The 24,301-nt window shown below is 45.9% G+C and overlaps 1 protein-coding gene across 1 annotated transcript in view; it reads right to left on the reverse strand.

The window, feature by feature from the left end:
* Kmt2a (lysine methyltransferase 2A) overlaps positions 1-24,301 on the reverse strand; it is an 84,850-nt gene that overhangs the window by 6,311 nt on the left and 54,238 nt on the right. Inside the window, 18 exon segments of the mRNA XM_052758598.1 lie at positions 159-242; positions 1,273-1,376; positions 1,539-1,717; positions 3,742-3,816; positions 5,987-6,157; positions 8,046-8,107; positions 9,815-9,895; positions 10,385-14,633; positions 14,802-14,984; positions 15,518-15,678; positions 16,533-16,611; positions 16,728-16,845; positions 17,957-18,115; positions 20,086-20,223; positions 22,317-22,423; positions 22,635-22,828; positions 23,636-23,709; positions 24,173-24,283. Of these exon segments, the coding sequence (XP_052614558.1) occupies positions 159-242; positions 1,273-1,376; positions 1,539-1,717; positions 3,742-3,816; positions 5,987-6,157; positions 8,046-8,107; positions 9,815-9,895; positions 10,385-14,633; positions 14,802-14,984; positions 15,518-15,678; positions 16,533-16,611; positions 16,728-16,845; positions 17,957-18,115; positions 20,086-20,223; positions 22,317-22,423; positions 22,635-22,828; positions 23,636-23,709; positions 24,173-24,283 (6,329 nt within the window).

The following is a 24,301-nucleotide window of genomic DNA, read 5'->3' on the forward strand; positions in this document are numbered from 1 at the left end:
TCTTAAGTTAAATTCCTGTTCAACACTGAGAGCTGCAGCTATGACATGCCAGACTCAACAAATCTATTAAAAACCTCAATGACTGAAGGAGAGAGGTATTTGGTCCACTTTCTTTGGAAAAATTTTAGTTTTGTGAAATTCAAAAATCGCAGCCCTACCTGTAGACACCGACCGCCTCCTTCGAAGTCTTTTTTAAGTGCCGGAAACGCATGGGCATCGGGAGATCCATGCTTGTTGCCCTCCTAAGAGATAAGAATGCTGTTAGGAATTCAGTTCTGAGGGGTGGGCCGGGCTGCTACAGGGCGGGCACACTTGCTCCATGTCAGCCAAGAGTGCCTCAGGCTCTTCTGCCTCTGCCTCCCAAAAGTCACCACCAGACTTCATTTTGGGTTTTTTTGAGACAAGACCCTTGTGGCCCAGGGTAGTCTCAAACTGGAGGCAACACTCCTGCCTCAGCCTCCTGAGTGTTGGGACCATACGCATGTGCCCATGGTGACTGGCTCCACTGTAATATATACAGCTCTTTGGGACAATAGTAACAAGTATCACAAGAACAGTTATTGGGATAGAATACTGTTAAAGAAAACATGCATCCCACAATTTTTCAAATTTCATATTCATATTTTTTTTTAACTTTTATTTTTTTGTGCATTGGTGTTTGGCCTGCATGTCTGTGTGAGGGATTCGGATCCACTGGATCTTGAAATAGACAGTGGTGAGCTGCCATTTGGGTGCTGGGAATTGAACCCAGGTCCTCTGGAAGAGCAGCCAGTGCTCCCAACCACTGAGGCATCTCTCCAGTCCCTTCATATTCTTTATGTTACCAGCCAGCTAATGCTACTTCAGTGGAAACTATGTCTCAGTCTTCCAAACGTCACCCAAGAAACTGCCATCCCATCAGACAGTGCCCTGTGCACTGGTGTGAAAACAAGTTTTTCTTTTGTGTTTTTTATTTGTTTTGTTTTTTTGAGACAGGGTCTTATGTAGCCTAGGGTGGCTTTCCACTTAAGCTCAGAATGTAGCTGACGATGATCTTGAACCTGAGATGCTTTTGCTTCTAATTCCTGAGTGCTGGGATTGCAGATGTGTAGCACCATGCCCAGCTGAAGAAGGGAGTTCTAATGACTATTAGCAAATTTCCCAATTTTAATGACCATTTCCCTCTCCAGCCCACAAGCAGCAGCAGCAGTCTCATGTATATATAGTACACTAACCATTGTTAACCAAGAGCTGCAGGAGTCAGGCTGTCAGGTGACTGGCACCGGGACTTACCGGGCAGACTTCAGCTGTACCTCTTCCTCTTCCTCATCGTTAGGGTTGTATTCAGGAGGCTGTCGATGTTTAGACGCCAGGAAGTTAAACATGTCAAATGCCGACTTCCTGGAGGCAAAAGATTAAGGTTTGTTTTCAGAGAGAGGTTCTAATAACGGAGTGAAGATGGCGTCACCAACGCTGAAGACCTCAGAAGGTCAGTGGGACGAGAGCTGTCACTAGATAACAAGGCCAAGACCTCAAATGCTTGTAAGACAAAACGGAACTTGCCTCAGGTGGACCTCAGCCCTGGCTGAGCCGTGAGGGTTCAAGGGGGGTTCATTGGCCTCTTCCGGTTTGTGGAAACGGAATTTGTAATTCCGACAGTGCTTGGCACCAGACAGCTGCTCAATCAGGAACACAACCGCATCATGGAGAATCCCGAGCATCCTCAAACCGTTCACACCTATAGAATGAAAGGTACCTGGATGGTGAGTGGTGTAGCCAATGGGAAGCTGTACAACATTAACACATGGCTGCATTAGAGAGTAATAGCCAGAGGCCACCCAAGGGTAGGTGACATTAATGATGATTTGGAAATTAGCATTAGAATGCTACTGAAAAAAATACCCGATTAATCTAGAATGTTTACCATAAATTGCTTCCCCCAAACTCTGGCCTGTTTCCTACATGCTGCACATATACAGGTACCAGACGCCCTTTCATTTCATGTTCACAATGGCGCCCAATGTAGGAATCACCAGCTCTTTTTTTTTTTTTTTTTTTGGTAAGTGAAGGGACCAGTATCAGCTCAAGACCCCCAAAACCAAGTTCTCAGCACAAAAGAGGTTTATTTGCCCAAAAGGGACAAAGGGCAGAGAATAGGACAAGAGACAGAGGGTGAAGGAGAAGGGGTAAAGGAACAAGGGACAGGGGGAGGGTGTTTGCTGTGGCGGGGCAGCAACAAAGGACCGCCTCTGGATAGAGAGGAGACAGATGTGGCCCATAGACAAACGGCAGTTTACAAAGGTAAAGGGGGAAACCTTGTGTTAGGATGAGGTGTTTAATTTTAATTGGGCATGTTAATTAGTGCAGCCAAAGGGGACTTTTGATTGGATTGCTGGACTTCAATACTTTGATAGCTGGACCTCGGTAGTCATCCTCAGGAGGAGGAAATGGCCAAATAAGGAAGTAGACCTTGGGACTAGCTTTAGGAATGTAATCTAATGGTTTTTAGCAAGGCAGAGGGAATGGGGGAGCAGGGCAAGGCCTGCCAGAGCTTTGTTTGTCATGCTCGGGCAGAGTCCCTTTAGTAATTTTGAACCAGAGGCTTGTATATACCAGGTAAGCACTCTGTCACTTGAGACACACCCCCAGCCCATTAAAAGCTTTATTTTAAAGAGAGCAAACTAAGTCTTATAGAGAATTTAACACACCCCAGGTCACATAGCTGGTAGCTGGGATTTGAGCTTTATATTCTCTAACTTCAAATCTGATCTCTGTTTTGTTTATAAGTACTAGAGCACCTGGTTCTGTGAGTTCACATATACCAAATTTGAAAGGAGTCTTCACATTTTAGACACAGCCCTCCTGGCTCTTACAGTGAATGTGGGAGCTATACACTTCATAGCTGTTTGGTTTTCCTCAGCCTCATGATGGTAGCTTTCAAATTTTCTCTGTATTTTATGAAAACATTTCTATAAATCTGCTGGCATGGATGGCTGAAAGTATATTTAAAGACAAGAAACAAGGCACTGAAATCAATGTCATGTTTCTTTCTGAGAGTAGCAAAGAGCTAATGTTCTACATATTTTTATTAAGTATGTGAAATTTCAGCTAAAATATTACTTCTTAGAGCCTGTAAATATGGCTGTGTGGAGTACTTGCTTAGTATGTGTGATGTCCTAGGTTTAATTCCCAGTACTGCAGAAACTCTGGTATTATTAGATAGAGAATAAAGGTGTTTATTGTGGATAAGAGCTCCATTTCAGGAGTGTGTGTGAACTAGGACTCTATACAATCCCAACAAATACCAAGCGAGTGTTCGTGGCACACTTAGAAACAAAATCCTGCTGAGGTGGTGCTAGGGATAAGCCTGAAGCCTCACGGGAGCCAAGCATAATCACTGGGCAACATGCCCCAGTGGAGAAAGGAACCTTGAAACACCCTGAGTAAAAGAAGACAGTCATATCTCACTTACATGAACTATCCAGCAGGCAAATCCAAAGAGAAAGCAAGCAAACCCCTAGGTGCCAGCATCAGGACTGGGGCTCAGGTCATGAGATAGTAACACACAATGTGAATACACTGGAAATCACTGAATTTCATGGTAAGTGGATAAACTGGAGGAGTTACACCCCAGAGCTGTGAATTATTTTATTTTTTATTTAAGTAGTTTTTTTTTTCCCTTTAGATTCAACTCTGTGGCTTACACTAACAAGCTGCCAGAATATTTGGAGTCTACAGCAAAGTAAGAGCTGCTGCCGTTACCTGCAAAGGAGAGCTGCTTCAGTCGGGCATTCGATCGGGCCTCCTGGACTTTATCTGTCAGTGACTTCCATGCATCTGAAAGGAAACAAGGAAACTAGAGGCAGGAAAGAATTGGTGCCGACACGTCTTACTGCCAAACCGTGTGCTTGGCCACTGGTGTGGGAATCACACTGCATCTGACGTCAGTGCTCTGGCATTTTCCTCCAAATCTCAATTCAATACATGAAAAACAGCCAGGAATACCCTGTTCACAGTGCTCCCCTTTACCACAGCCAGAGGATACACTTATCTTCTGAATCCCCAGAGTATTTACATTCCTGACAAATCGCCATACTTGACCTTAACATTAATTTTAAAAAAGTAAACAGGGCTGGATGTGGTTGTTTCTGCCTTTAATTTCACCTCTCTAGAGTTGGTAGATCTCTGTGAGTCTGAGGTCAGCCTGGTCTACAAAGTGAGATCCAGGCCAGTGAATAGTGAGACCCTGTCTCAACAACCAAAGCTAATATACAAAAGAACGGGATTCATTATGATCCCATTTTCTTTCTAAAAAGAGACAGTTTCATACCGTAGGCTAGTCTGGAATTCACTGGGTCGCCCAAACTAGCCTTGAATGCGTGGCAATCTTCTTGGCTCTGCTTCCCGAGTGCTGGGATCACAGGTATGCTCTACCAGGCCAAGCTCACACTCAGCTTTGTTACATTTTCATACATCACATGCTTATTATGATTGAACTTTGAGGACTCATATTTTCAAATTCTTTCTTCCTTTATTTACTTATTTAAGCAGTCTTTTTTTTTTGGTTTTTCGAGACAGGGTTTCTCTGTGTAGCTTTGCGCCTTTCCCGGAACTCGCTTGGTAGCCCAGGCTGGCCTTGAACTCAGAGATCCGCCTGGCTCTACCTCCCGAGTGCTGGGATTAAAGGCGTGCGCCACCACCGCCCGGCGTATTTAAGCAGTCTTATTGCATTGCCTAGGCTGGTCTTGACTCAACTCCTGGGTTCAAGTAATCTCCGTCTCTGGCTCCACAGTAGCTAGGCATAGAGGCCTGCACTACCACACCCAGGTCTGAGTGTCTCTGATTCTCCTCCCTTTCCCCTTTATATTGAAGTAGTCACCAAGTCTGTCCACCCTTCCTTCCTTCCTTCCTTTTCCCACGTGGTCTTTATTACCCGGCATTTCTACTATAGCTAGCGATAGGTTTATTAATAATTCCATGCTTCCCTGTGTCTCCAATTCAACGTTGTCCCATCCCCACCTTGAGGCGCTGGGGACCAAACCTAAGGCTCTGCACATGCTAGATAAAAGCATTTAACACAGTGGTCTGTACCCAGCCCTTGATTGTTTATTTATTTTAGTTTGAAAAGGTCCCGCTAGGTTGTACCAGGCCCGGTCAGCCTGTCTTATAAAGAGCTGCTACACTGAGCTTCCTGAATTTCTGCTTTTACTGTACTTAAGTTTCCAAGATCTCAAGGTTTGTCACTATGGGCTCTCCCTCAAACTTGTACCTAATTCACCTTCCAATTTTCCTTTCACTTCAAAGTCCTTTTCTCATCCAAAACTACTCAAAACCAAAGTTTTTCTAACTTCGTTCCATTCTCTTTGTGGAACGCTCCCTGCATTCCTCTTCAGCTAACCCAAACTCTATTTCCCCTTAGCTGATCTGTTGCTGTAGCCATCTTCTGGGGTTCTGGGGAGCCCCAGCTCACCCATTTCCCCTTAACTGATCTGTTGCTGTAGCCATCTCCCGGGGTTCTGGGGAGCCCTAGTCTACTGCAGTGATCTTTCATTCCTTTAATGTTCCCAGGACTTAGCCTAGGAGGCCTTCATTAGTTCTCCAGCAGCTAACGAACACCTGACAAACTAAGGACGAACAAGAAAGTAAAATCCCAGCCTGTCCTGAAGAGCCCGTGGCTCAATGAGAGAGACCGACTGGACCATAACATCTGCACGCAGGGCTTTCTGCTGCGGCAGACAGAAGAGGCAGAGCTAGCAGTGACCAGGGCAGAGGAACAACGTGGGAGCACGTGTGGGAGCACCCCTGGAGGAGGGGCAGCACCCCTGGAGGAGGAGCAGCCCTGCCGGGGATAAGGTGGAGAGAGCAGCTCTGCTCGGTGTGAGTGACACAGACCTGCAGCACCCGAGGCTTCTCAAGATTGACAGCTGCTTCTTCAACGAGAAAGTGTCTCCTGTGCAGGGCAGCCACGGCCACAGAGGCCCTGGCGGAAGGCGGCTTAACCACTAACCTTCAATACTTTCCGCACAGATCTGAAAACCGTCATCGCTTGAAATCTCAAACACAAGTCCTTTCTTGGGCTTCTGCTCAGTGATACTTTCCTTCCTCTTCTGTTCCTGCTGGAGCCAGAGCATCAGCGGAGAGCTGAAGCTGCTCTCCTCTTCCTCCACCGCTTTAGGTTCTGGAAGGGAAACAAGGGCATGGAGTGCTATGTGCAGAATGCTCTACGCCAGAGCTTCTCAACCTGTAGATCGCAACCCCTTTGGGGATCAAACGACCGTTCACAGGGGTCACCCAAGACCATCAGAAAACACAGATATTACAGTTATGAAATAGCAACAAAAATAATGTTATGTTGGGAGTCACCACAACATGAGGAACTGTATTAAAGGGTGGCAGCATTAGGAGGTTGAGAACCACTGCTCTACACCCATCACCTCCATTTCTGAGGACATGCTGTATCTTGTGCTATCTCTCCTCACCAGTAAGAGCACTGAGGCTCAAAGGAACTTGCCCTGGGACGCAGCTACCAAGTATTAAAATGGTGAGGGTATGTGTGCATGTGTGTGTGTTATTTAATAGGTGTTTTTTGTAGCAGAGCTTCTGGAATGACAATGTGATTGTTTTGTTTTGTTTTTTTTTCAATACACAACTGCTCTCAATAGGATCAAGGCCAAGTCAAACCAAAGTTAACAAAAACTCCCTTTACTCCAGGTGAATGTCTCAGATACTCTTCTAGGCCCAGATCACCTCATGTGATCCTCACAACAACCACTGAGACAGTTATTATTGACTCCCCTCTCTTTTTTCTTCCTTTTTTTGAGATAAGGTTTTACTGTGTAGTCCTGCCTGGTCTGGAACTTGCTATGGAGACCATGATGGCCTCAAACTCACAGATATCAGTCTGCCTTTGCTTCCCAAGTGCTACACTTAGAAGCATGCTGTACCAAGCCCAGCTTGACTCCTTTTTAAAGGTGAGAAAACTGAGTTGGGTGTGGTGGTGTGTGCCTGTGACCCTCTGTTGTGAAAATGAGGAAGGATGATCAATGCTAGCGTGAGCTGCCTAGCAAAGTTCTAGGCCAGCCAGGACAACCCAGTGAAACCTCATTCAACGCAATGCAATGAATGAATCAATACATGAATAAAAATGGGGAAACTGAGGCAGGCCATGTAAAAGCCAAGTTCGTACAGCTAAAGTAAACATGTGATTTGAACTCAGCCACCATGCCTGCGTGTAATCAGGACTCAGGCTTGAGGAACTGGCCACTCATCAAGATATGGTTAACAGCCCAAATCAAGCCTAAGCCTTTCTCTTCTGGGAAGTCATTTTTTATTATCATTTATTTACTTAATCAGTTTTCCTAAGACAAGAGCTCACTCTGAGGTCCAGGCTTAGCCTGGGCCTCAGTATGTAGCCCAGGCTATCTTCAAACTCATGACAACCCGCCTACCTCTGCTTCTGGTGCCAAGTGCTCAGGTTCTGTGTGTCTACTATGCTAATTGTAAAGTGACCAAATTGCAGTAGGCCAAGAAGAGAGCGCTGTGACATGCATGTGGTTTTAGGATCAAATCCCAACCACCTAAGAGAGACGGCTCCAGTACCTGGAAGGGAATTCACCCTATGTGAGAAACAACTCAAGGACCGACTAAAGGTCGTTGCCAGCCACCGAGAGTGTCACTGCCCTTAAATCCAGTTCAGCAGGGCGCATCCACCCTGGCATGTGATGACAGACCACGACTGAGGGAAGAGGGGAGAAAGGGCTGAGTTTGACTCCAGGACTTTACACCACTTAACTTCATGGGACTTCGGTGGGTTTCCTCTCCCATCTAGAGTTTCAGGAGATAGGCAGGCAGTTCTTTTGTTTCTAGGCTGGGACTTGTGAGGTAGCACAGGCTGTCCCTCCTGCCCACTATGCAGCTCAGGCTCTCCCTGAACTCACAATTCTGTCTCAGTTTTCCAAGTGTTGGGGTTGCAAGTGCATCCCACCATGAGCAGCTAACATACATGATTTTCAACAGACCTTCTAGCTTTAGAGTTCTCTATTATAACCCAGTAACCAACCACATACCTGCATTTTCTTGCTCACTTGCTGGATTTGTTGCCTGAATCTCTGGAAGAGCAGCCACTGGTCTGAATGAAAATAAAACCAGACATGAGAGAAGAGGCCAGTTGGTTTTCAACTCAAAGATAAAACAACTGTTCATAATCTGCCACATATTCTATCAGTTATTTAAAACAGCTACTAAGAAAGTGAGCATAAAATGCTTTAAAATTTTTTATTTATTCGTGTGTGGGGGTGGGGGAGTATGCATGCCTGGGTGTTGAAAAGCTCCTTGCACTGAGGAATCCAGGGATCAAACTTAGGTCATCAAGGTTTTAAATTTGTATTTGTGTATGGTGTGTGTGGCGGGACTGTATGGGTGCCCACAGAAGCTGGAGAGGCACTGGACCCGAACAAGGATGCTCTGGGAGAACAGAGAGCACTCTTAACTGCTTTGCCTTCTCTCTAGCCCTAAAACCATGCTTATGAGAGTTCTTCCCAAACATCAGCAGGAAGCATCTGATTTTGAGATTGGGGATGGCACCTCTGAGGTTCTTCTCATAATCTTATAGTAGGAAATATGCAAAGACACTTGTCAGGACAGTGCTGTATAATTTAAATAAGTCAGCTGGCTTAACACGGGTAAGCTGCACGAGCTAGTACACCACCTAGCTCCAGTTTTTCAAACTTAGTAACTCCTGAAACAGCCCAGTGCATACTAATATGCATGAAGTTAACTAGTTGAGTAAATTACTGTAGAGCACACAGCAGCACTGGAAGCTGCAGAGAAACACCTGGAACATAGCATGGACACATGTCATTCCAGGAAGAGGTACAGGAAACAATGAAACAATAGAGTGAAAAAACAAGAACAGTAGGTATAGCAGCATCCATTGACTATAAAAGTTAACATACGAGTACACACACAGAAATAGCTGCAGAATAAAACCAAACCATGGGGCTGGAGAGATGGCTCAGTGGTTAAGAGCACTGGCTGCTCTTCCAGGAGACCCAGGTTCAATCTCCAGCACCCACATGGCAGCTCACAACTGTCTGTAACTCCAGTTCCAGGGGATCTGACAACCTCACACAGACACACATGGAGGCAAAACACCAACGCACATAAAATAAAAATAAATAAATTATAAGACAAACAAACAAACAAACAAACAAACCCAAACACCAAACCACTACCAAAGCGACTTCTAGGGAACAGACTGAGAAGGGGTGAACAGGACATACAGGAACCATCAGAAATCATTTAAATAATTCTAGCTTAGAAAAAGGGAAGAAGAGTGGGGAGGGCATGGAGGAGTTGGGCCAGCAAGATGGCTCAGAGAGTAAAATGCCTTGCTGTGTAAGCCTGACCATCTGCATCTGATCTTTGGAGCCCAGGTAAAGGCAGGAGGAGCAAAATGATTGCAGAGCTGTCCTCTGACCTCTACCCGTGTCATACACAAGTGCATGTACACACACAGAGATAAGAACTACAATTTAAAAAGATCAAAGATATTTACTTCAGTTTTGTTTTACAAGCCTGTCTGTATTTAGTTTCATTAAAACAACATAGGACCTTTTTTTTGGGGAGGGGGGCGCGGCCAAGGTCTTACTATGTGGCCTTGACTGGCCTCAAACTCATAGAGGTCTGCCTGCCTCAGCCTCCCCAATACTGGGATTAAAGACATCCATACCATGTGATACCTGTCAAGAACAATTCTGCCAACAAAACAAAACCCAATGCAAATCAGGAGGAAGTCTGTTTTACATGTGGTGGATATAAGAGATCTGCAGCTCACCCCACAGGCTGCCCACACTCCTTCTGTGAAGGCTGCTCCATACCAGCTGCATCCTTCTGCTCCCTGTCAGCTCTAGGAGTCCTAGAACAGAATCGGTTGTATCTCTTTTCAAGAAACCATCAGCAAATATGCATTGGACAGATAAAGTTCACAAGCCTGCAACAGTAACTAAGGTCACAAAAGCTAGTTAAGAGGGCACAGGGACTGTCTAGGAGAAGGGAAGTCTCCTCTATACTTTGTATGTTATACTTCCAATGAGGTTTTTAAGAATGAGAGGGCTTCATGAGATGCCACAGCAGGAGCCCTTGTCCATCAGACAGGACCATCATTCTCTCGAATCCCCAAATCTCAGCAAAACAGAAACAGAAACAGGTATCAGCACTGTCTAAGATCAAAGCAAAGGACAATCAAAACTGTAGTTCTCAGTCAAACCATCTACTGATGAGCTAGTTTTGCTCCACTGATCACTAAAGGCCAAGTGATGGAAGTAACCCCCAGTACCAACGAGCAGCGTCACACCCACAACACAGAACCCCACACTGCAGCAGAATGGACCTGCCCATCACTTACCGTGTGGCTGAGGGCTGGGGTGCCGGGTTGGCGTCTTGGTCTGGAATGTGTGCTTCAGAAGAACTGGACCGCAAATGGGAGACTTTGTGCTTCTTGCCGTTCCCTTTGTCTAGGGGCAACTGAATCCTTTTGACTTTTGGTTTTGGTTTAGTGGTACCTGGCACTGAGGAACTTGCTGACTGCTGACCAGAGGATGGGGCACTCCCCGGAGAGGTGGAGCTGGCTTGCTTAGCTGAGGGTAAAGCCTTGCTCTGCTCTGGCCTCACACCGTTAGGAGCATCTGCCGCCTGGGTGAAGTTGGATGGCTGGGTCCCCGAAGCAGAGTCGGGATCCCGTTCCCGCTGTGAAGAGAGGATGCTGGTTTTGCCAGCTAGGAGCTGGTTCACTTGCTGCAGCTTATAGTGCTCTTCAGCCTCCCCAGAAGGGGATGCAGCCGTCATGCCCGTAGTCTGAGGTGAGGGGAGCACACAGATGCTAGATGCTGCTGTCACTGCAGCAGCGGAAGGAGTCTGTGATGTCCCCAGTTGTGGGAACATTCCTGAACTTGGTGGTAAAGCCAGAGGCTGGTCCTGAATGCCCAGGCTCTGCTGGCTGGCTTTGATTAGAAGATTGCTTATTGAGCCAATGTCTGGGGTCCCAAGCAACCTCTGGTTGGATAGGGTGACATGTCCTGGAACTGATGCACTACTTGTAGGGGCTGTTGTACTTTGCATGGATACCACATTCAAGACGGAGGAACCGGATGCCAAGGCAGACACAGGCCCAGATGTGAGGTGGCTAGTATCCTGGCTTATCGTTGATGTGCCCGCCACTGTGGCAGTGGTTCCGCCCACACTCTGTGGTGGTAACAGGGGTGCCTGTTCAAAATACATGATGCCAGATTTAGATCTTTTGATGATGTTGGGGACAGTTCGGTGAGATGAAGTGTTAAGTGACCCCAAATCTAACAGGTTGGGATGGTTTGAAAGCTGGGAGGGTGTGAAATTAATCAGTGTCATGTTAGAAACCACATCAGAAGGGGCAATGTTGGAAGGGGCACTAGAGGGAGCAAGTTTTTTATTCTTTCGAGTGTGCAGACGAGATATGGGTCTTTTCTTGAGTCCAGAGGATGGAGTGGCTACTGTGGTAGTGAGGTCTGTCCTCTGGTTGGCTTCTGAACCCAAAAGTTGGGGATCTGGAGGAGGCTGAACCCCAATAAGTAGGCCTGATGGAGGGCTGCTGATGTTAGGTGGGAAGCTGCTTTGAGCAGCTGTAGGGAAGGAATGTAAGTGCTGGTGATGAGGCATGGAGAGCAATCCTTTGCTAGCAGGAGGGAACAGAGACTGAGAAGGTGGCAAGCTTGGATTTAGTCCTGCAGTTAGGGTGAGCCCACTTCCCATGGGCCCCAGTACCGAAGTATTTGTCTCCATCACACTGGATGTAGAACTAACAGGAGAGGTCAACTGGATTTTTTGGGTCACTCCATTTGGAAGAGTTTGGAGAACATAAAGTGGCTGCATGTTCTGGTTAACAACAATGAGTTTCTCAGTGGCTGGTTTCAGGTGGGGTGGAGTGGTTTGCACAGCTGCGTTAGAGATCTGAGATGGGCCAGGGCTATCAGTAGAATTGGGCACATACTTCTGGTTCTGGATGGGAACAGTAGGGGAAACAGGTACCTGAAGGCCAGGGGTGCTACTGTTTCTAGTTAAATCCTGATTGTTGCCATGACCTTGTTCCACTGAACCACAGGGAGGGCTGGAGATATGATCTGCATCCATGTGTCCTTGGATGAAATGATCAGGAGTCATGTGGCCTTCAGGAGTAGAGTCTACTCCCGGACTCAGCAGTGCTGGGTCACCCTCAGTAGAGGCTACAGACTTTTCTGTCATGGTCACTCGCTTCTCCCCTGAATCTGAGATTACGGCCAATCTACTGGGATTCTGGCTGGGGACAGTGGGACTGCGGGTGGTCAGGACAGAGAGGTCCGACGGCAGCTCAAGAGGCAGCTCAAATTGCTCCTCTGCTGAGATGGAAGAGGAGACACTACTGTCCACAGGCTCTGTCGCGGGCAGCTGCTGAGAAAACACTTCAAAGAGACCCATATCCTTTTCCCGATTACTGTCAAGACCCAGCCCTTCACCCAGAGTCAGGAGTTCCGAAGATGAGGACTCTGGACTCTCCCCCAGAGCCTGCATGGATGGAGTGTTCTTTAGTACGAAGTCCATGATGTCCGAAGGCAGAATGTTTCCACAGTCGTCACTGTTGTTGTTGTCAGAGTCAGATTTCAGGAGCTCGGTGTTGTAGGTGTCCAGCAAGTTTTTGTCTGAGGGAGTACTTGTGTGGACTCTGCGGCTTGACTCCAAAGAGCTGAGCTGAGCTTCCAAGGAGTCCTGGCCCTGTGCTTTCACTCTGCTTACAGAGTGGCAGTTGTCCAACTTTGGCTCGTTTTTATGGCCAATGGCACTCTTAATGACATGTTCTTTTTCCCCAGCCTCGTCAGGTCGATCAATCTTTAAGTTTTCTGTTCCGTTTTCTTTACCGTTTCTTTTTGGAATCTGGCTGCTCTTCCTGGTTGTGGCAGTGACACTCGTATCACTCTCTGTCCCATCATCAACACCATCCAATTGTGAAATTTTTGGAAGATCACATTGTTCCTCCTCCCGAAATAAATTATGGGGTGCCAGTCGCTCCTCACCACCCGAAGAAATGACCGTTCTAGTGAAGTTGTAATAGTACACGTCGTCTTCATCTGAAGTGCTCAAGTCATCGGCCCCATCCACCTGCCCTTCTGCTGATCTCTTTCCTCGCTTTTTCCCAGTAGAACTGCTATAGAACGGAAGGTCCTCTTCACCATAAGACCTGACTCCATAGAGTGGGGTGAGCCCAAAGAACATATTAGACCGTGCACGGGCACTGCGGCGGGGATACCGCCTCTTAAAAGAGCCATCCTCCTGAGGTTTGGGGCCATCTGGAATCATCAGGTTTCTGTCCTGTTCTGGAAGATTCTGATAGTTGTTACTTTGAGGGTCTTGGGATGAGGTATTGTTGGGGCTCGGCTGAACCCCTGGGCCAGCTCCTGGACTTCTGGAAGCTGAAACTGGTTCTATCGGACATGCTGGCTCTATTTGTACAGGAGAGCCAGGGCCGCTTTCTTTTGCGGAACTTTTGGATTGATTCTCACTTTCCATTTTCAGAGGTGTCACTTTGACGGAGCACTTCCGGGGTGCCTGTAACTCCTTGGAAGATCCTTCTACTTGTGTGGATTGACCTTTAGGGACTCCTGAAATAGGAAGGACTTTATCCCCAATTTTATCAGATGAAACATTATTACATGGCCGTTGCCCCAGAAACCCAGGAGTCCAAACCTCATCAGCAAACCCTGGCTTCAGTTTTCCTTCCTCACCAGTCGTTAGCTGACCAGGCTCCAAAGAGGACTTACTGGAATGCTTCTCTTTGCAAGCCTCTTTAGAAGCCTTTTTCCCTTTCTGTCTCCTGTCTCTGGAACTAGACCCAACATGCTCATGAAGAATGGATGGCCTGTGGCTCACACCAGGAAGCTTTAAGGTTTTGATTTCACCATCTTCATTTGGAGAGGGCTTTGCTGACTGGGCAGAATCTGTGTGCTGGTCTCGATCATTCCTTTGCCCCCTCAAGTGGAGTTGTGGGTAGGAGAGAGTCTCTTTAGAAGAAAATGGCACTGAAGAGGGTTCAGCAAAAGTGCCCATTTTACTAACATTGACTTCTCCGGGAGCGGTATTATGAACCTGTGCTACCAGCTTAGGGATTCCAGAGTAAGCTGTGTTATGTGCAGACCCATCTGAGCTCTTGGAACTCACAGTTCTGTTTTTCTCTCCCTTTAACGAGGAGCCCTTGGGTGCCAAGTCTGAAGCACTGGAGCGCTTTATTTCTGAGGATGAAGACCCATCCAAATGACTGGATTTGGAGCCCCCGGGGACCACTGTCCTTTGTGAACCTGAGGCGGTGGGAGTGCCATGCCCTAGATTAGCACTGGAGTTCAGCGGCCCTACGGCACGGTCAGTTGCTTTGGCACTTGACCCGGGATCTGCAGCAGTCCCAAGGGTGGAGACTGAGGAAACACTATTCCTGGAGTAGACACTCCCAGTTCTCAGTGGAGACATGATCCGGAGCTTGGACCGCAGGGGTGACAAGGAAGAAGTACTATGCCGCCTGGAGCCAATGCTCCGCAGACCAGAGGAAAGCAAAGGATCGCCTACTGTGACGATTTCATGAGTGGTTGGGGTAGGACTTCCTGAAGAAGAGAGAAAAAAGAAAGCTGATCAGGGACAGAACAAACATGTCAAGTCACTAGTTTCAACCATTGGGATGCACCTGTTTATAGGCAACCTTTCGGTTAGTCAAAGTCACCAAGTTAAGGTTACCTAAGAGAACGGTCTCGTAGGTCAGAGATGTCCTTTACCTGCAGAAGGCAACGGCCGGCAACCTGGGGACCTCTGTGTAGAGGAGTAGCTGGGTGTTCGAATCCTAGGGACCTTTGAGATGACATGGTAATAGCAGGAGCTCGAGGTCTGTGCATGAGGTCGGTCCGGGGACGGAGGACGTAGAATGGCCGCTGTACTTTGACTGTCCTTACATGAAGATTCTGTGACAGGGATAAAAACTCGTAACTGAAAGAGGGCAGTTAAAATATCTAACGGATAAACCAATATCATGCCAGCTGGCTATTAGGCCAGCAGCCACAATGGGTATGAGTGCTCAGGTATGATTTCTGAGCTGGAACCCACAGTGGAAGGAAAGAACCAACGCCACAAGTTGTTTCCAGCCCCTGGGACACACCATGCCACATACACCAGCACGCACACACAGACTTACAGACTGCTATTTGATGAATGCCAAACTGGAGAAAAAGGGGGTGTCCCAAATTAAATTGTCCCCCATTTTTCTTTTTTTCCTTTTGGTTTTTCAAGACAGGGTTTCTCTGTGTAGCTTTGCGCCTTTCCTAGAACTCACTCTGTAGCCCAGGCTGGCCTCAAACTCACAGAGATCCGCCTGCTTCTGCCTCCTGAGTGCTGGGATTAAAGGCGTGCGCCACCACCGCCCGGCTGTCCCCCATTTTTCAATCCCAGTGCATAGTCAAAACACTTGCGCTCAAGTCCCACTCGGGTCAAGTCTAACCTAGAAATGAGGATGGACTGTGCGCAATGGTCCTGTTGTCGTCGTGGTCAACTGTGCTGTTGATATCTGGCTCTACGACAGGCGGCCGGCACTCCACGATCTTGCAGGTGTACACACAGCGCTTGCGAGCATCCGTGGTGCTCCAATACACCCGGGAACACCTGGAGAACACAGGACAACCACAAATGGAGGACGGCTGCACAAACTACCCCCTCCCCCAGATTTCCCCCATCACGGGTCTCTGGTCTCAACTCAGAGAATATAGCTTTATTTCTTAGGTTCTTAATGGAGATTATCCTTGTATGGTGGTTTTAAACTTTGGGAAGTCCTTAATGTTTCTTAGGCTCTCAGAAAGTTGTATGACCTTTCCAAAAAAAGTACCTGAAACAGTAAAGTGTTCTACCCACAGAAAAAGAAGAACAGTAACTATGATGCCACTGCCTTCCATGAGGGATTAATGCCTCAAGTGCATGTAACCTGAGACCGTAAAAAGGTCAAACCTGAGGTACTTCTCTGTCAGCAAAGTTCTACAGGACGAACACAGGTGTAGACTGTGTTAGAGCTGGAATGCAGAATTAGAAAAGGTGCTGCAAAATCAGCTTCTCAAGAGGGAGACAGGATCTCCCCGTGGCCCTAGCTGGCTGGAACTCAAGAGATCCACCTGCCTCAGCTTTTCTTCCAAGTGCCTGTGTTAAAGATGTACACAATACCAAATGGCTCTAGAAGGTGCATTTTGATCATTCACTGTCAGCTTGTCAAATAATTTAATCAACGTAAAAGATTATAAATTATTTGCTTGGAGACAGGGTCTCACTATGTAGCCCAGGCTAAATTTATAATCTGTTAGCTGGGCATGGTTAATGCATGAGGCTAAGGCAGACGTGACAGCCTGGGCCTATGAGAACTGGTGAGTGGTGGGTTTTGACAGCTAACAAGTATATCTCCACACTTAATGACCCCGAATTTTCAGGGAGCCACACTGTGGGCTCCTGTGCCCTGTCTTCCCTGGACTTACTGGTAGCCGATAGGAAAGAGCTTATCTTCACAGTCAGAGAGGTCATTCAGAATCCCCAAACAGTCGATCGTCAGTGAGCCTAACCAAGGAAGGAAGAACAGATTAGAAGCCATGAGGAGCATCATTTTGTAACCAAGGACCAGAAAGGCACAAATGGCAATACAGTCTTCCCATTAATGAAGGCCTGTGTCATACCAATCATCATGTGGATGTTTTCTGGTTCCAAGCCGTTGAGGAACTTCCTTCGCAAGCTGATTCCTTCAAAATCTACAAACACTCTTCTAAAAACTTCAAATCCATTCTCAGGAACCACCTTAAATGAAACCCAAAGTTGCTGTTAATGGGTTGTCCCTTTACATGTTACATTCAGAGTACCAACTCCTGGAAGCAAAGCAGAGAATCCATCTCAAAATCACCCTTCTTTTTACTCCCACCCTCTTTATTTCTTATAAGAGGAGATAATCTCTTTGGGGCATCTGAGACGTGAAAAACTGAGTTTACCACCTTTCTGTTTTTCAGTATTTCCCTCTTAAATTCATAGAGACTTCAAAAGATGAGGAGGCATCTTCAACGCTTATTGCTAAGCAAAAGTCAGAGCAAAAAAGCTACAAACTGCAAGGTTCCAGCCTAAGAAGCCCTGGAGTGGAAACTGCCATGGATGTTAAGGTAAGACTACTTGTAGATATTAGCAAAAAGATCAGTGGTTTTCAGGGGGAACGTCAGAAAACCAGGCAGAACATAGGATTCTTAGGACAATGAAAATATTTATACAAACCACAATGGTGAATTGTAGTTGGAGTTTTAGTTTTGTGCTATAGATGATTGATTGATAAATAAAACACTGATTGGCCAGTAGCCAGACAAAAAGTATAGACAGAACAAAGAGGGGAAAGGTCTGAGACAGAAAGACACTGCCAGTCGCAGCCATGAGGAACAGGATGTAAAGTACCGGTAAGCCATGAGCCATGTGACAGCTTATAGATTAATAAAAATGGGTTAATTTAAGATATAAAAACAGCTAGCTAAAAGCCTGAGCCACTAGGCCAAACAGTTTAAATAATATAAGGGTCTGTGTGTTTATTTTATAAGTGGGCTGCGGGACTGCGGGGGCTTGGCAGAACCCAGAGAGAAGCTCTCCAGCTACAGTGAATACACATTGTGAGACATTTGTCCAAACCCACACCATGTACAACATCAAGAATGAACCCTAACGCAAAGGATAACTGTGTGAAATGCATTTCGATGTAGACCCATCCACTGTAACAAATACACCACTCTGGTGGAAGAGGCTACGTAAGTGTGGAGGCGGGACTGGGAAATCTCTACCCTTCGCTAGTCTTACTGTGAACGGAAGTCTGCTCTGAGATAATAAAGCCTGTAATTAACAGCTACAACAGAAGCAACCAAATAGAAGAGCTTCTCACCTCGCCTTTGATCAAATCCCGATGCCGCTGACAATACACTTTCTTGTCATCCAGGAAGACGCAGTTCTTGGCTCGGGAACACATGAAATGGTAGTTGCTGGTGCAGGACGTGAGACAGCAGCCCACGGTGGCCCCTGGCTTTTGGCAGAATTCACACCTCTACAAGTCCAGAAAGAACAGCCCTATTTAGACAGGCAGGCGTTTGAAGACATCTGTCATTTCTTCTAGGACTTGCCCCTTCTGAGCACCCCATGTCCACTTTCTCGACTGCCCGCCTGCTGAGCTACAGGGAATCAGAACGAACCCCGTGGTAACTAGAAAATTTCAACGCTAAATTGGATTTGCCATTTGGACTAAAATATGTTTTTACTAGAATGCATGGACTTGAAACTATGAAGATCAATGTCAAAAAACACGGGCTTACAAGAAAGTTGTTACATCTCAAAGCAACTCAGTGTTAATAAAATTTACTAGTAAGAAACTAGTCTGAGTTAGGGTTACTATTGCTGTGATAAAACACCATGACCAAAAGCAACTTGGGGAAGACAGGGTTCATTTCTCTCACTGTTCCATGTAACAGCCCATCATCAAAAGCAGCAAGTGCCGGGCGGTGGTGGCGCACGCCTTTAATCCCAGTACTCGGGAGGCAGAGCCAGGCGGATCTCTGTGAGTTCGAGGCCAGCCTGGTCTCCAAAGCGAGTTCCAGGAAAGGCGCAAAGCTACACAGAGAAACCCTGTCTCGAAAAACCAAAAAAAAAAAAAAAAAAAAAAAAAAAGCAGCAAGTGCAGGGACTTGAGCAGGCCAGGAACCAGCACCGAGGCCAGCGAGGGGTGCTGCTCACCCGCTTGCTCATCCTGCTTTTCTTTTTCTTTCTTTCTTTCTTTCTTTCTTTCTTTCTTTCTTTCTTTCTTTCTTTCTTTTTCTTTCTTTCTCTTTCTTTCTTCCTCTCTCTCTCTCTCTCTCTCTCTCTCTCTTTCCTTTTCTTTTCAGGGGGGGGGGGTAGTTTTTGAGACAGGCTTTCTCTGTAGCCCTGGCTGTCCTGGAACTGCTCTGTAGACCAGGCTGGCCTCGAAATCAAGATATCTACTTGCCTCTACCTCCAGGATGCTGGGATTAAAGGTGTGTGCCACTACTGCCCCAGCCCTCAGCCCAGGAACAGCACTACCCACAAATGGGCTGGGCCCTCCTCATCAATCACTAATTAAGAAAATGCACTATAGCCGATCTTATGGAGGCATTTTTCTCAAGATTCTCTCCTTTTTAGATAACTGTGTCAAGCTGACGTAACGCTAGCCAGCTCACTAGCTCTGTAGTGTTAGACTTCACAGCTAACTACCTATTCCTTGATTTGAAGGTTTCATTCACTAGGCCCTGGTCATCACCCTTACTCTATTGGACAGTCCGTGTGCTCTTCTCTGCTCTTCCCACAGCCCACACATTCTTCTCTCATGAGCTGTCTATTGGCTCCATTCCTTCTGGTAACTTTTCATGCGCAAACTCTAGCTTCAAATGTTTACTCCTTCAACACCACTGTGACTGCTCTCAGCTGCTCTGACAACTTCCCTTCCTATCCTCTTCTGTCAATACGCACATACATGGGCTTATTCTGTGGAACTGCAGAATGGTGATTTAACTTGGCCTCTGAGCTGATTCTGTCTACGACTTAAACTGATGCTCCTCACATATTTTGAATGATGCTCAAATTAGATGATGCTTTGTTTTTCTATTTCTTTTTAAAATTTTTTGCTTTTGAAAAAAAGTAGTTTTTGCTTTTGATGATTTATTTATTTTTATTTTTATGCACTGGTGTTTTTCCTGCACTTACGTCTGTGTGACGGTGTCAGATCCCCTGGAACTGAAACCACAGACAGTTGTGAGCTGCCACATAGGTCCTGGGAATTGAACTTAGATCCCCTGGAAGAGCAGCTAGTGCTCTTAACTGCTGAGCCATCTCTCCAGGCCCCTCTTTTTCTATTTCTTTTGTTTCTTTTTTCAAAAGATCAGACCCACAACATCCACCAGTACTCACTGGCAAGCTCCTGACAGCGTTGTCAAGATGAGAAAGGCTGTATTCACGCCCGGGACAAACACGAGAACCACCTCACAAATGCACAAACTAAGTTCTTACCAGCTGCTTGCCCCTTATCACAGCCATGTGCACGTTCTTCAGTGAGCCATCATCGTCTTCAAACACTTCTGCAGACCACAAGGCACAGTTCACATGTGTCCACTCATTTTGGCCAATGTACAGCAAGCGGCCAGCATCCTGAAGAACATAACACCAAAGGAACTCATATTAGATTTTCCTTAGACAAGATACCTCAAGAAAGCAACTATAATTCCTCAAAGATTAAATCATAATCCAGTGTTCAATATTTCTTCTATAGTCTTTATAATTATTTTTTCTGCAAAATGGAAATGTTTTGTAATTCTATTGAAAACAAAAGATCAATATATGGAAGGTTTACATAAATGTGCAAACTACTTTAAAACCGTATTTTAAATTCAATTCTCTCAGACCACACTAGAAACTCTCCCCTAAGTGCTTGTGGACTGAATGAAGTAGGGCTTCATGCATGCAGACACTCTACTACCAACCCACATTCCCCCAAATGTTGTATTTTAAGTTCTCAGTGTAAAGCCATTAAATGAAGACTTTACATATATTATTTCACTTTATTCTTACAACCATGCTAGGTTAAGAACTATTTTCTTGTGGGACTGGGGAGATGGCTCAGCAGCTAAGAATATTCTCTATTCTTCCAGAGGATCCAGGTTTGACTCCAGTATCCAGCACGGTAGCTCACAAATATCCTTCACACTGTTTCCAGAGGATCCAACTCCCTCTTTCAGGCACTGTATGCATGGCATGCACATACATACACGGAGAAAAGATGGGGGTTAAAAAGATGGCGCAGCAGTTAAGAGCACTGACTGTTCTTCCAGAGGTCCCGAGTTCAATCCCCAGCACCCAAATGGCAGCTCATAACTGCCTGTAACTATGGTTCCAAGGGATCCCACACCCTCATGCAGACATGGATGTGGACAAAACACTAATGCACATAAAATAAAAATAAAGTTAAAAAAAAAAAGAAAAGACATTCATGTGTGCCTGTACACATAAAATAAAAATAAGAATTAAAAATAAAGTCATGTTTCAAAAAAAGGGATCATCTTCATTTTAAGGATGTAGCTGAAGAGCCGGGTGGTGGTGGCGCATGCCTTTAATCCCAGCACTTGGGAGGCAGAGGCAAGCGGATCTCTGTGAGTTCGTGGCCAGCCTGGTTTACCTACAGAGTGAGATCCAGGACAGGCACCAAAACTACACAGAGAAACCCTGTCTCGAAAAAACCACACACACACACACACACACACACACACACACACACACACACACACACACACACACACAAAGGATATAGCTGAGGGTCATGAAGGGTAAGCTCTTGGCAAAGTTAGCAAGCAGGAATGCACAGAATGAATTCAGGCAGTCCGTCAGAACTGGGGCGCTAACCATTCAGCTACTTTACATTAAACACAGGCTATCTAATATACAACTTAAGTTTGATTAAGACTTCATAAAGTATTTCTGAGGATTAGTTATCAGTAAGTTCATTTAGGGTGAAATCACTTTTTGAAGAAACTCATCAGTTATTTAAAACTCTCGAAGGCCAGGACTGGGGCTGGCTGAGTAGTTAAGAGCACTTGTTGCCTTGCAAAGAACCTGGGTTCGGTTCCCGGCACCTACACAATGACTCACAAGCATCCATAACTCTAGTTCCAAAGGATCCCACACCCTCCTCTAAACTCCATATGTGGTACGCATACATATATGCAGGTTAAACATTAATACATTTTTAAAAAATATAAAATTTAAAGAAAAGGAATCTCTAAAGCTAAGCACAGTATCACTTGTCTAGAAAACCAGCCACTAAGGAGGCTGAGGCAAGAGGATCGGAAGTTCTTGGCCAGCCTGGACAATATGGTTAAGACCCTGTCCCCAAGTGAAAACAGAAACAAAACAACTCTAGCTGCCACAAACTCACAAGTAAATACCCATTACAGTCATCAAGTACTGACACAGAGGACAGATGGTTCGGCCAGGTGGGGGTGGTGCATGCCTTCAGTCCCAGCACTCAGGAGGCAGAGGCAGGCAGATCTCTGTGAGTTCAGAGCCAGCCTGGTCTACAAAGTGGATGCCAGGACAGCCGGCAGGCAGATCTCTGTGAGTTCAAAGACAGCCTGGTCTACAAAGTGGATGCCAAGACAGCCAGGACCATTATAGAGAAACTGTGTCTCGAAAAAACCACGCACGCACGAGGTTTTTAACAACCAGGACCCATGTCCCAAAGTACTTACATTTGCACTGTCATCCCCATACATGAGACACAGTGCACACTGTCTGTTGTCATCAATGCCCGGGGGTGGATTCAGCTCTGGACTGTCTTCTCGACTTCTATCAGTACCTTAGAACCAGAAAGATGTGCAGTTAAAATTGGTAATACTACGGTTCTCTAGGGGAGAATTCAGCTTAAGTAGTCTATAAATACTTTCAAAGGGTGTTCACAGTTGTGTTATCTGAAATTCCTTTCTGATATCCAAGTACATTCAATTCACTAAGCCAATCATCTGCATCTAGAAAGAAATAGGCAATGACTATCTATTTTGATGACTTACTCAAGACTGGTGGCGTAGGCGGATGCAGAGGCGTGGGTGAGTCTGGTTCTCCAGGGCCTTTGGGTTTGGGAGCTGGAATGATTTTCTTCATTAGAGGAGGCTGCTCAGTGTGGCTGTTCTCCTCTCGCTCCTGCCACTGAGCATAATTATGGTCAAGTGAAGGCGGAAGCACTGCGTTGGGTAACATCCCACTGCTGGAAACAATTGATTCGACAAGCATTTACTGAGCGCCTACAGTATACCCAGCGCCATCCAAAACCATCAGCTCTTGCTATCAGCAGGTCCTGGACCCATGTACAAGCCCTTTACAGAATTTAAGAATAAGTCACAGAATCTGCAAACTGCCTAACTATACTCAACATTTTAAAAACTTTTAATTTTGTCCGGGACGGGGTCTCACAATGTAGTCCAGGCTGGCCTTGAATTCCTGATCCTCCTGCGTTAGTCTTCCAACTGCAGGGGTTACAGGTGACTACCATCACACCTGGCTTAAATAATTATCTTAACATGTGAGCCATGTGGCTGGGAATAGATCTCAGTGGTAGTAGAGATGACTAGTATACAAGAGGTCCTGGGTTCCCTCCCCAGTACTGCAGTAGGGGGAGACTGCACACATAACTTTTGGTTAACTATCCAGAACCAGTGACAACTCTACTAATAAATCAATAAATAAAAATAGGCTATTGGAATAAAAAATAAAGGTTAGATACAAGAACCAAGAGCAAGGACAGGCCCAGTCTGAACTAAATAACACAGAACCTGATTCCTCTAAGGACAATGCAATGGTTCTAGCACACACACTGTCCACATGCGATGTCAAACTATTTTTTACAAGATAATAAATGCCAATGTGGAGGGGAAAAAGCACCAGCCCACAAGCAACACCAAAGTCATTTGTCATTTCCAAACTAGCACAGAAGACGACTTTCCAGTTGGTTGACTTTTATTATCAAAATACCTCAGGAACCCTCAATCTACAAACATGAAACGTCTTTACTCACTTGTTTGATACTTTATTTGGCTCCCAAAATCTGGACTTTTTGACACTGAACCAAGGAAAAACCCGCTCCATTTGCTAAAAGAAAACAAACAATTCAACTGAGAAGATCCACATAGAAACTAAATCAAAGTAACCCCAGACCAGTGTCTCAGTCCATGATCTCAGGCCAAGGCAAAGATCCATCCATGCTGGTAACCTTACCAGCTTCCCAACCTCCTCCCAAAGAATTAGAGGAAAAACATTAAACCCAAGAAGCTTTCTGCACATCCTAAAGCAAGTAACAGAAGAAAAGGAGGTATTCATAGAGCCATTACGGATAGTGAGCATTAAAAACATCAACTACTGGCCAGGCGGCGGTGGTGCACGCCTTTAATTCCAATAATCAGGAGGCAGGTGGATCTTAGTGAGTTCGAGGCCACCCTGGTCTACATAGTGAGTTCCAGGACAGCCAAGGCTACCCAGAGAAACCCTGTCTTAAAAACAAAACAAAACAAAAAAACCAACCCCCCCCCCCCCAAGAACTATTAATCTCATTCACCCGAATAAAGAAAGACTTGACCATGCTGTTGGCTTTTTTAATTTCTGGCTGCCCTCCATCTGAATTAATGGCTGCTTGAATGATCTTCACAATATCATCACTGAACTCCAACTGTATACAAAAATAAAA

Source organism: Peromyscus californicus, unplaced genomic scaffold (genome assembly GCF_007827085.1).
Source record: "Peromyscus californicus insignis strain IS unplaced genomic scaffold, ASM782708v3 Scaffold_11__1_contigs__length_118956290, whole genome shotgun sequence".
In the NCBI taxonomy this organism is placed as follows: Eukaryota; Metazoa; Chordata; class Mammalia; order Rodentia; family Cricetidae; genus Peromyscus; species Peromyscus californicus.